This window comes from Prionailurus bengalensis, chromosome A3 (genome assembly GCF_016509475.1).
Source record: "Prionailurus bengalensis isolate Pbe53 chromosome A3, Fcat_Pben_1.1_paternal_pri, whole genome shotgun sequence".
Lineage (NCBI taxonomy): Eukaryota > Metazoa > Chordata > Mammalia > Carnivora > Felidae > Prionailurus > Prionailurus bengalensis.
Window position 1 is genome coordinate 91,180,022 of NC_057354.1, and position 13,042 is coordinate 91,193,063.

Sequence of the window (13,042 nt, forward strand, 5' to 3'; positions counted from 1 at the left end):
CTATAGAGATGCCAAGTATCTTGCTTCAGATCAGAAGGCTTGGGAATAGCCAAGACAAGATTTGAATTCTGGTTTCCCGATACCCAAAGCCATGTTTTCAGTGATGCTCACCTGCTCCTGAGGCCTGTTTTGGGCTTGGGACATTTTCATTAATCTTCTGTTGTTTAGATGCTCTGGTGCTTCTCTAGTCTTAGCTTTGCTTTTCATTCCCTTTCAACTTGCCATGCAGGAATGAAGCAGGTGGGCAAAGAGTTGGTGCTCTCACATATCCCGGACATGGTGTGTTGAGAATGTAGGAGAGCTGAGTAGGTCATGCTTGGGCTTATTCTGCATTGATTATCAGCATATTAGATGTCAGAATACTGTTGTCTAAGCAGTTGTTCCTCTGTCTCCATTGGTCTTCTAGAAGCTCACATGCATGTTCACAACTGGTCAGTATGTGGTAGACAGAGTGGCCAGGGTACAAAAGGCATGATTCCTACTTGAGGTGCTTACAAACAAACTGTGATGTAAGCAAGCTCAGGAAGGCATGAGCTGCTGTTTGGAACGTGGTGCTGATGGGGTTCCGAGGCCCCGAGGATGCGCAGTGTGATGTTACCCGAGCACATACCTGGAAGGCATGAAAAATACTTGGATCATCTTCTAAGTCCAAAGCATGAGTTGATGGGGAAGAAAGGCAGGCAGGCCTGGCAGTGTGGAGGAGGGCACGTAGGTGGGAAATGTCACAGGTGCAGGGAGGTTGGTCCAGTAGGGAAGAAAGGCCAGCATTTCCCACAGGATCCCCGGAATAGCAACCCTCCTGTTGCTCAGCTGAGTTTTGTAAATGCTTCCTCCTCCTCCCCTCTGAGTTAAATTCATGTGCACCAGTACAGTGAAGGTTTTAGGATGTCGTGCAATAAAAACCCTTGCCTAATCCAGTATTTCCCAACATGTGTCACCATTTGTCCAGTGTTAGGGGTGCAGTGTTGCTTTTCACTTTTCTGTTCCTTTCCAGTTTTATTGAGATATTAACATGCACACTGTATAAGTTTAAGGTGTACAGCACAGTGATTTGACTTACATATGTTGTGAAATGATCACCACAAATAAGTTTACATCTGTCATCTCCTACAGATACAAAAAAAGAAAAAGAATAAAAGTGGTTCGTTTTCCTTGTGATGAGAACTCTTAGGATCTACTCTTAACTTTCTAATATACCCTATGGCAGTGCTTGCTGTTGCCATCATGATGTTCATCCCATCCTGAGTACTCATTTACCCTGTCACTGGAAGCTTATACCAATTCCCTCTCCCCAGTTTTTCTGATTCCTTTGTCTTTTCACATTATGTTTCTCAGTGTCAATGCACCGGGTTTTCAAAGGCTTCTCCATTTACATCAGTTTACCAAAGGGAATTACCAAACGTGCAGATAAATACTTACATGTTTCTTAATGAAACATTGCTTATTATAATGAAAACATTAGAAACTAACCCAATTGTTCAACAGTTGGGAAATAGTTAATAAGTTCTGAGCCATTCACTGCCGGGTATCAGCAACGAATGTTTTTGGAAGAAATATCAATGATGTGGGAAAAAACTGGTGGTAAGACTAACAAAAATGTTTTTAAGAAAAAGATAATCTCTATAGTATAGAAACCCACAAAAAATACCTTCATCATCAGAAGATGAGAACATAGGACTCCAGTGTGTTTGCTTCTAGGATTTTCCTGCTGAAATATTTTTAAATAGACGTGCCTTACTTTTCATGCCAGCATGTATCTATCTTTAAGAGTTTATCAGGTAACCCAACAACATATTCACTGTTTCTACCTGCATGGTAAGATTCCAGGTCATTGTGTTAGATTTCATTCTTTACGTTCTAAGTTTCTGTAGGGAGTACGTGTTCCATCTAGCACTGTGAAAATTAAGAGCAGATCAAACAGAGGCTGCGTTCTCTCTGTTCAATCGGTCTGTGAGCCGGGATCTGCTCTGGTAAGATTGTCTTATTGAGTGGAAAATCAGCAGGTGCTGAGGCCCAGAAGCCCCAACCTCCCTTGACCACCTCGTGGCCCTGGGCAAGTCTCCCCAGCTTCACGGGCCTCTCTGCATGTCTTATTATTAAGGACCACCTGAAATAATGTTATTTGATCATTCTGTAAACTTGAAAGTGCTAAATATAAAATTTCATTAGAGATGTGAAGCTAATTTGTAGGCAAGACAGCTAGAGATGAGCACACAGTTGTTTGGATGTAGGTATGTAAGCCAAGACACTGCTGGGATCATGTCTTATTTTTCCAAATCTCCTGGGATCTGAACACAGCGTGACACATCCAGGTTGACTTGTGACTCTAAACTCCTGGGCCATGAAATGCCAAGCAGGGGTGAGGCTGAGCAAGGCCTGGAGAAACCATGAAAGAGGGTGGGTAGTGAGCACACAGTCCATTTATGGATTCTGGCCTTGCAGGGAGGTGGCCCAATAGTTCTTGATGCTGTTTTCCGATGGGTTCCAGCAGCAAAGAGGAAACCAGGGGACAATAACCGAAACACTTCTCCCATATGTAAAATCTCCATGTGTGTATTCCCCTGAGGACCCTGTGACACGGCAGACGGCCACATTAAAGACGAGTGGCTTATGGGTGACTCTGAAGAGCCTAGAGTGCTTCCCTCACTGGGATGACGTGAAGCCTAGCTGTCACCCAACTGTCACCCAAGCAGGGCACTTGTTCACACCATCCTGGAATTTGACAATGAAGAGACAGACTCTGACCCTTCTGATGTGAATATAGGACAGGGCAGAGCAAACTGCTTTTCCCAGCAAAAAAAACACTTGTATAGAACTTAGCTCCCTGCAGGACCAGTGATGTGGTACTTAGGGGCCCATGGAGTCAGCTGGCCTGGGGGTGAGTCCCGCTCCTCTCCCCTAAGCTTCAGGCCTTGGGCAAGTTACTCCAGAGCCACAGTTACCTAGAAAATGGGCACAATAATGATAACTATGTCACCAGTTTGCTATGAGGATTAAACAATGGAACACACGCATAGGGGGTATGCAATCATTTGTGAGAGGGATGATTGGTCATTAAAGGGAATCTGTACTACCTGGTGAGGTTGAGAACGAGAGGCACAGCCGGGGCCCCAGGAATGACACAGGAACCCTCCTCTGCTGTCCTCATCTGTGCTCTTATGTGACTTTTAGAGCATCCTCCTCAAGTGGACTAAAGGCTTCAAGGCATCGGGCTGCGAGGGAGAGGATGTGGTCACCCTGCTGAAGGAAGCCATTCACCGGCGAGAGGTGGGAGAGGCATGCCACGAGGCCCAGAATGACCCGTGTTCGAAAAGTGGGGAAATGTTGGGTGTGGTTGCGTGGGTTAGGGGGAGAATTAGTGTGGTCCTTCGGTGGTGACCGAGTGTCCGCTGCGTGTTGAGCCCTGCTCTTGGCACTGGGGCTTCAGGAATGACCACAACAAACTCTGGTACTATAAACAAACCCATGAGCTAATGTCAGGTGCCTTAGAGCTGTGAAGAGACATGAAGTCAGGTGAGGACAGAGTGAGTGGGCTGGAGAAGGGCACTCCTAAATAGCACAACCGGGGAAGGTCTCTGAGGAGGTGACATTTGAACAAAAAGTGAGAATGAGCCAGGCTGTATCAAATACACTTTCTATACATATCAGTCTCCCTTGCAAGGGTCTGAAAGAACATGTTGTGGTTCTTTGGTGGACTGAGGATCTGCTTTTGCCCTCTCAGGAGTTTGACCTGGATGTGGTCGCCGTGGTGAATGACACAGTTGGGACGATGATGACCTGTGGCTATGAAGACCCTCACTGTGAAATCGGCCTCATTGTTGGTAAAGCCCCAGCAGTCCTTCCTGCGCTGTGACCCATGGCCTTAGACGGGTGTGGGGACGGTGCAGAGTGAGGCCCTGATGTGTTTGTGATTGGCAGGCACGGGCAGCAACGCCTGCTACATGGAGGAGATGCGGAACGTGGAGCTGGTGGAAGGGGAGGAGGGCCGGATGTGTGTCAACATGGAGTGGGGGGCCTTCGGGGACAACGGGTGCCTGGACGACTTCCGCACGGAATTTGATGTGGCTGTGGATGAGCTTTCTCTCAACCCTGGCAAACAGAGGTAGTTACCCCAGTGCCTGCGAGTCCTGGTACATGTACCCCAACTGCACTGTAGCAAGTGGTCAGATCCTCTGCAACAGCAAGTCCCAGGACACCTGTTTCTGAGATGTCAATAGAAGAAATTTCCTTGGCAAGGGTTTTCAAATAACATCCGGGAAGTACTACCGCTTGGACTATGACACCTTCAAAATCCAGTTGGGAAAACAAGAGTTGTGTTTTGAGGAGCATTTCTTAAAGGGAACTGGTGGCACAGGTTTTAGAAGGATGAAAAGATGTAAAGGGGATACTGAGGAACACAGAACTAGGAAATGTCAGAGGCAGCCTTCCTACCACTGCCTGTGAGAACAGGAAGGGATGGTGTTAAAACCTAGGTCTGGGACTGTGAGGAAAGACAGTTGAGTCATCTGCTGATAGTAGGGTAAAGAAGCTGGTGTAACAGAGAGGAACAGGAAGCAAACAGGAGTCTCTTCCTCCTCATCCATTCATTATGTAACATCCTCTATAGTCAGGACTGGACAAGGGCCAGCCCTAGCCTCACAAAGCATGATGGGGAGGTGCTCTGAGCTGCGAGCACACTTCCCATTGGGAAGATGTTGTGTGTAGTGTTTCCTAATTGGATTAATCAGGGACCATAGTTCTGCAGAATATACTTTGGTCAAGAGTACAAGTCACAGACGAAAATGCCTCAAGGGGCCAGATAAGTGTCATTAATGAAAGAAAGGGTGGGACAAGATGGAGTGGGGATGGGGGTCTTGGTTGCAACTGGGGGCCTCAGCTTTTTTAAAGGCACTATTGAGGGCCAAAAGGCCCTCAAGCCACCGAGCTGTCACATCAGTTCTGGTGGCCAAGACAGGGCTTCTCCAGTTGGCACTCAAGTAAAGTGATGATGATTAGTTTGGAGAGAATACATGCTGAATGTCTGATGAAGTTAAGGATTAAGACTTAGCATCCTGCCGTTTTCTTGGAGATGGGGTTTGAGTGTGTTTTCCTTCTTGGAGTTGGGAGTAAGCACCAGAAGGGAGATGAGCCCAGAAGATGGAGATGATCCCAGGGAACCCCATGGGCCTCAGGCACTGTAGTCAGTTTTGCCGAAGGCTGCAGGTCAATGTATGCAGATACCAGGAATCCTGCCCAAGTGGATCAAATAGCACTTCCTTTCCCACCAGGGGGAACCTGCATGCCCTCTACTTTCTAATGTGCTGGGCATCTCACCTTCCTGCTTAACCTCCATGCACATTATCTGCATTGCAGGTTTGAGAAAATGATCAGTGGCATGTATTTGGGCGAGATTGTCCGTAACATCCTCATCAATTTCACCAAGCGTGGGCTGCTCTTCCGTGGCCGCATCTCAGAACGACTCAAGACAAGAGGAATCTTTGAAACCAAGTTCCTGTCTCAGATTGAGAGGTGAGAATTTAGGGCCCGGGGTAGGGTGGGACCGTATCCTCCTTCTCATGGACAGACAAGCTGAAGGATTTCCGTAGCTCAAGTAAGGTCGGGGCATGGCTTACATAAACGTCAGTTTAGTAGCAAACACATTTGTTGTCTATAGTGTTTATTTAAAGTTATGGATAGTTGGCATTTTAAGGGCAAATATATAACATTCTCATGAAAAATCCTGCTGAGCTGGCACAAGGCACCTCCCCTCCCCCCATGCAAAGTAATGTGGGTGGGTTTTAGATCAACTATCAAAGGTAGAAAGATACCTGCTCATAGGATATAAACTGGAATGCACAAAGGAAGCTAGCCTATTAAAGTGCTTGCACCTGGCGGGAGGGTGCTTCTTAACTGCTGCTGTGGTAATAAGGCAGCCAGGATCGAGTGAAGATTGGCATGCCAGGCAATGGCCTGAAGAAATCAGGCCATGTGGTGGCTCATTAAAGCAAAACCCCCCTCCTCCAGTCTAATGGAAGCAAAGACCGTTCCAAATTACCATAGTGAATTTCGGAGCCCTTTAATAATTAATGCTATGCATTACTGTCAGGTGTATGGGAAAACAGGAACTGGATGACTGGCATGATTGGGGCCCCAGGACATCTGCACCAGTGAATAGAAAGAATATGTTCTAGTGTGCATGTCTGTCTGTGTGCAGGAAGCTGATTCCAGGGTTCTAAAACAGCTCCCTTTATATAATATTTATTTTCTTACAATTGTATTTACGTTTCCTGAGCCGTGAGTAGTTATCAGACCACCCCGGGTGGGGGAGCAGAGACAGAACAGGATCTCTGCTGGCAGGTGATGCTTGTCCTGCTGACCTGTGAACAGCAACAAGAAAATGGATAAGATAGAGCTGAAAATGCCAACTACAAGCCTTGTCACTGTCTTTATTCTTTCCAAATGAGTGGAATACGTAGATGGTGAATTTCCTTTTTTCTTGAGTGCCAGTTGTATGGTAGCAGTGCCCCGCCTCGGCTGGGCAAACTGGAATAGGAGCCCGTTTCTTTACGTTCCTGTCACACTCAGGTGGGCTCCGTGTGGTCCAGTGGGATGAGCATGGGTTCCTGAACTGAGTTCAAGAACAGGATCCACCTCTCAGGGAGCTCCTACGTGACCAGTCCCCTGGAGTGGTGGGTGGGCCACCAGCCCCTGGTGTATGTGACTGACCACTCCCTGTCTGTCTGCCCCCCCCCCCCCCCGCCCCCCCAGTGACTGCCTAGCCCTGCTGCAGGTCCGAGCCATCCTGCACCACCTGGGGCTCGAGAGCACCTGTGACGACAGCATCATCGTCAAAGAGGTGTGCACGGTGGTGGCACGGCGGGCGGCCCAGCTCTGTGGTGCGGGCATGGCTGCCGTGGTGGACAAAATACGAGAAAACCGTGGGTTGGACACCCTCAAAGTGACAGTAGGCGTGGATGGGACCCTCTACAAGCTACATCCTCAGTGAGTGCCTGACCTCCACTCTCCTTGTCCATCTTTCTTTCTCCATCTGTTCTTTCCTTGCTTTTCCTTCCTCTCTCTTCTTAGTTTATAGCAAAGCACCTGACATTCCAAATGAGTGTCTATAATATATATGCTTTACTTTAAAGGTTAAGAGCCAGAAGTAGGTCTGTGTTTTACCACCCAGCTTGGAAGACTCAGGCGCTATGCCCCTGTCCCCTGCCAGGGAAGGTACTCTGGTGACTTAGTCCCTTGCTTCCTTTCCCTGCTTATCTGTGTATGCATCACTATGGTTCCGTTTTACTTAATTTTGAACCTGCCATAAGGGGAGTCCTATGGCATCTCCTCTTTTGTGACTGGCTTTCCCCACACAGCATTTATAGCTTTGAGACGCATCCACATGGAAGAATGCAATTGCAGTTCATTAATTTTCAGGGCTGCGTAGCATACCTTTGAATGAGTATACTATAGTTTACTGTTCTGCTAATGGATATTGGGTTATTTCTAGATTTTGTCTGTTACAAACACTGCTCCTGTGAACATTCTAGGAAATGTAGGGGAACTCTGGAGCAAGATATTTTCTGCAGTTTGGTGTGGGGCTGGTAGATTATAGCCATGACTGTTTTTGTAAACATGAGCCATGCCCACTCATGTATATGTTGTCTCTGGCTGCTTTCACTCTACAATGGCAGAGTAGTTGCCACAAAGCTGAAAGTGTATCTACTGCCTTGCCCTTAAATTTTTTTTTTTTTTGAGAGAGAGAGAGAGAGAGAGAGAGAGCGAGCGTGCACAAGCATAGCATGGGGGAGGGGCAGAGGGAGAGAGAGAGAATCTCAAAACAGGCTCTGCACTCAGTGTAGAGCTCTTGGCAGGGCTCGATCTCAGGACCCTGGGATCACGACCTGAGCTGAAATCAAGAGTCTGGATAGTTCAACTGACTGAGCTACCCAGCCTCCCCTGTTTGGCCCTTTTTATAAAGCGTGTCCTTCAAACTCCCCCAATGTGGAAGCACTGAATTTTCTTTTCTTTCTACACTTTTTCCTGTTTCTCCATCTCTCTTCTTCTCTCATCAGCCATTGTTCCTCTCCCTTCTTCACTCATTTGCATTTGTTTTGAATGAATCATTTTTAATTTAGGAAGTACCCCAATCCCTTCCCCCCGCCCCTCCCCCCTACAAGCTTTTTAGCTCAAAGGTAAAAGAACAGAGCTGTTACCCTGGTCTGGGCAGTAGGTGAGGCAGAATGAGGAAAGAGAGACGCCTCTATTGAAATGTTGCCTGCTCGCAGCATGACTGTTTCTCGAGGAGCTGAGAGACTTGCCCAGAGTTTACACAGATAGTTAAAAGAGGGAAACTTGAGAAGTCGCAAGTCCCTTGTCTTGATGGTCAATGTCACTGAAGAGTAGGAATCTTGGTCCCAGAGGAGAGTTGGGAGGGGGACAGAAGCCAAGCCACTGGCACTGAGGCTTGCTTCATAGATGAGGAGGCCTTCCTGACCCTGCTATGTTGGGGTACATGGTGACCATCTCTTTCTCTAGTCCCATATTGAAAGGCTCTGTGATCACCGTAATGGGCCTACAGCCACCCATGAACCTGGTCCTTTTATCTTTAGTGTCATTTTGGATTACATGTGGATCTGATGTGAGTCCATACCCCCGGAAAATGAAGTATCAAGTGCATGGGGCTTTATCTTCCAGAATTTAGGGACAAGATATGCCCTTCTGCAGGGTATACTTGTGATGCCTATGACTGTTGAACTTCTCTTCCACTGATTACTTTTTTTTTAATTTAAATTTATTTTTATTTATTGTGTTTTTAATTTAATTTTATTTTTTATTTGTAAAAATTTACATCCAAATTAGCATATAAAATATTTTTAATGTTTATTTTTTGAAGGAGGGAGAGAGACACTATGTGAGCGGGGGAGGGGCAGAGAGAGAGACACACACACACAGAATCCAAAGCAGGCTCCAGGCTCTGAGCTGTCAGCACGGAGCCCGATGCGGGGCTTGAGCTCACGAACCGCGAAATCATGACCTGAGCCGAAGTCGGATGCTTAACCGACTGAGCCCCCAGGTGCCCCTGATTACTTTCAAGAACACAGCTTCCAGAATCTCCGATGATTGTCTTACAAGGATCTCTGCTCCCCACTTGCCTGCTATGACATAGAATTTGGGCATGTTGCCAGCCTCACAAGCCTTGGTTTTCAGATACACAATACAGAGTGTTTAATACATGGTAGCTGTCGTCCTCTTGCTCATCTTAATAATTCTTGGGTTTCCAGCATAACTTCTTAGGGTCTCATCTCTGAGGACACAAATCAATCATGACTAAGGAAGTTTTTTTTTCCTGTGTCTTCCTCCCCACGTTTACAGCTTTGCCAAAGTCATGCATGAGACGGTGAAAGACCTGGCTCCGAAATGTGATGTGTCCTTCCTGGAGTCCGAGGATGGCAGCGGGAAGGGGGCGGCTCTCATCACTGCTGTGGCCTGCCGCATCCGTGAGGCTGGACAGCGATAGAGTCCCTGAAATTGGAAGGGACTTCCTGGAGTTCCCTCTCTTCCCTCCTTTAAATTATAAGATGTCATCCCCTGTGTCAGAGACAGACCCCTTGGGTTTTCCTTGGCAGAGGAAGACCCGTCGGACTGGGTGTTGTCTCTATGTGTACTCACTGCAGAGTTCAGCGCCCAAGACTTAGCCCTCCTGAGATAAATAGGTTTTGAAGTAAGGACTTGTTCATACTTGTCACAACTCTTCCTATTGGTTCTCTGAAAACTTGAGAAGGCAAATTTTAACCTTTAGTAATCCCCCTGGCCAAATTCCATGTCCCTGTATAATCTCACAGAATGGGGACACTAATGAAAAGATACGGTTGCTTCACCATGGACCCTGAACGTGACATTTCTAGGTAAAGAGCATTCCCCAGTATGGAGGTGGATGTCGTTTCTGCTCTGAGATCTGTGGGGATCTCCAATAACTTGAGCCTGATCCTCCACAGGCAGAAGTGGCGGGGTGGGAGAAGAGGCAACGATGGAGGGAAATCCATGGATAGCCATGTGACGGCCCCTCTTTAACCTCACTTTTCAAGCCTGATGGGTTCCAGCGATGCTCTTCCTGGAATTAAAGCATCCCGAATCTGAGCAAGCAAAATCAAAGCCATGAGTTGACACATCCTGCAAGTGGGCTTGTCTTATCTCCTTGTGGGTTCCTGAGTCATCCATGAGCCATGGACCTTTGGGGGGATGGGGAGACTTTTTTGGTCTGTTTTTAAAATTTTTCCTGCAGAAGTGGAAACAACCCTACTTTCATTTAATTTATGTTTGAAATTTATTTACTTCATGAAGTACATCTGCTCCTTTATCTTGACACTGTATGTAACGATGGGCTGTATGTAATGTATTTATATGTCAATTTCTTATGTGTATAAATACACAGGGTGTCTTCAGACTTGGCCTCTGTAGTAGATGAGCATAATTTCAGGATGGAAGGTGAAGATACTGACAGGTTACTAGAAATACCTCATTCGCCTGCGGGAAGAGAAGGGAAGCCTCTTCAAGGTGAGTGAATGGCCAAGTAGCTCCTTCCCGGCACCTTTTTAACCTGCAGACTCAGAAACGCGGAAGGCAGGGAACAGTGAGGGAAGCTGGGTCTATGGACTGAAAAAAACCATAGCGACTGGCTGCTCTGTCTAGACCTTCCTGGGGCAATATTACCCAGGCTCTTAACCAAAGGAAACAGGAATCATTTCAGACAGACTCACTGCTTAGGAATTGTCATTCTTAGGGCAGTCAGTAGTATTTTTTAAGCTCTCTAAGAAGATAAAGGAAGCCACCAAAAACATTAAAAAAAAAAATCTGTTAATAGCAAACCAAAACTGAACAATGAAACAATCAAACAAAGAAAACCTCAGGGACAACACTTTTGGTGGATTTGTGCCCTCCTAGCAAAATCAGTTTGTTTCATAAATGTTTTATGAGAAGCATCGTCCAAGGGCTTCTCTAGGCTGAGCTGTTTTTATACACAATATTTATTTCAAACTGTTGGTGCGGTTGGGGGGAGTGGGGTGGCATAAAATCTTGTATACTCTTACTTTTCAGGAGTGCAGTTAATTCTGAGTCCAAAAGCCCATTTCTTCCCTAAAATATGCACCCACACACACTGCAACTACATGGTAAAGAGGGAATGGCCCCATAACATTATTGAGTAGGAATCAAGGATCAAAACAAGGAAGGAAAGACACGACTCAGTAGCACCCAGGTTTTGCACATCTCTCACACTTGTACTGAGAACAATGTTTAAGTTTGTTTATCACTAAAGAATGCCCAAGAAGTAGAGATGATTTTTAACTTTTAAACTTGAAAATTAGGCACTGTGTATGAAATTGCACCTTTTTTAAAGGTAGAGCTGTGTGTGTGGCTATTACACATGTGTTGTTGGTTTCCAAAAAGGAATGCTGGAATATGCATTTTGAATGTTTGTGTTCCCACAGTTAGGTGACAGTTCCTTGCTGATGCTGCTTTGCCTGATGTAAATATGGTGAATCTCAATCTTTGACCGGGATGTGTTGAATCTCAGATTATTGAGCACTCAGTCTAGTAAAGATGTTGTCATGTATAATAAGGAACTAGTTGAATTAACTATGTGATGTTAACTATTAATAAATTTTAACATTTTTCAAAATATTCAGTGTGTGATTCCTGAGAATTTTGAAGAATGTACTCATCTTTTGGGCATATGAGGATGTTCTAACTGGTGTGAGTAATTAATGAGTATCTTGATTTTGACTGTATGTGCTTGCTTGACAGGCATGTGGCCAAGACTTGGTCTTGACCCCAGATATTTCTCTTCTCAGAAACTCCGTTCCAATGGAACTGGAAGATAGATGACCTTTCCTAGGCCGTTTTTGAGCCTATAACTTTCAAGCATCGGTGAAGAACCATGACTGGTGCAGCAGAATACTGTTTAGGGAGTTTGGCCGAGATATTAGCAGAGCCTTCAGGGGCCTGTGGCTGGTCTCTGTAGGCATGTGATTCACATTCAGGGTATAAAGCCCTTACTTACGTGAACATCTAAAAAACATGCATGTCTATTCTCTCCTTACCTTTCCTCTCTCTCCAATAAACAAAATACAGACCTGGGCAATCCATTCCTCACAAGACCCCGCTGACACCCACTGACATGGCCCTCCCTGATTGACAGTGAAATTATGGAAGCATCCCATACACTCTTGTTGCAAGTGCTAACTGGTACAACCATTTAGGGGGAAACAGGCAATATACAACAAAAGCATGTTTTGTGTAATTTTCTAGAAATTTGTGCAGAGGAAATGGGTAGTTAGAGACCAAGATTTCACTTCGAAGGTATTGGCTACTGTATGATTTATAATAAAAAAACGTTCACTCCATACAATGGGAATGCCCACCCTGTGTGAGGGTCTGGTCAGGAAGACAATCTATTCCAGTTGGTTATACAGGTGATGAAAGAGCTGAGGAGCCAGAGTATGGAGAAGCAACCCAGAGATTAGCAATGTCCAAAAGATCCATTTCCATCCCACTGGCTGGACCAAGTCCAAAAGCTGGGGGGGGGCGGGGGGGGGGGCGGCGGTACAGGAACTGGAACCACAGACTAGGGAGGAAGTCAGTTAGAAATACCCTGGCTTCTCCCTCCCATCTTCTACTTTTTTGCAGTGTCTCCATTGGCTGAACCCGGCAAGGAGCCAGCTGGAAAGGGAGACTGTGACCAGTGGAGGGTGGGGCCTGGATCTGAGCAATAAGTAACTTGCATGGACCCCATAAAACCATGACAGTGTTGTAGAAGGGTATTTAATATCATAGAAAATGTTGACAACATGCCGTTTCATGATGCAAGTGTGTTACACAACAATATATTATGATCCTGTTTTTGTTAGGAAATTATTATCTACAACAGGATTAATGTGTTACCCTGAATGTCCCCTCTGCCTCGCTGGACAGTAGACACAAATGAGGCCTCCACCTCTGTGGTAACAGCTGTAGCGCCCCCTCAGCTGGCCCTCCACCCCTCTGGGATTTGGGCACCTCCACTTGG

General features: G+C 46.1%; 1 protein-coding gene across 3 annotated transcripts in view; it reads left to right on the top strand.

Annotated features, from left to right (window-relative positions):
- HK2 (hexokinase 2) overlaps positions 1 to 11,658 on the top strand; it is a 62,728-nt gene extending 51,070 nt beyond the window's left edge. For all 3 annotated transcript variants that reach the window (XM_043603803.1, XM_043603804.1, XM_043603805.1), the window contains 6 exons: positions 3,172 to 3,267; positions 3,722 to 3,821; positions 3,919 to 4,102; positions 5,353 to 5,508; positions 6,748 to 6,981; positions 9,352 to 11,658. In XM_043603803.1, coding sequence (XP_043459738.1) covers positions 3,172 to 3,267; positions 3,722 to 3,821; positions 3,919 to 4,102; positions 5,353 to 5,508; positions 6,748 to 6,981; positions 9,352 to 9,496 — 915 coding nt within the window. In that variant the 3' untranslated portion in view covers positions 9,497 to 11,658. The remainder of the gene's footprint in view (positions 1 to 3,171; positions 3,268 to 3,721; positions 3,822 to 3,918; positions 4,103 to 5,352; positions 5,509 to 6,747; positions 6,982 to 9,351) is intronic.
- The last annotated feature ends 1,384 nt before the right edge of the window (positions 11,659 to 13,042 follow it).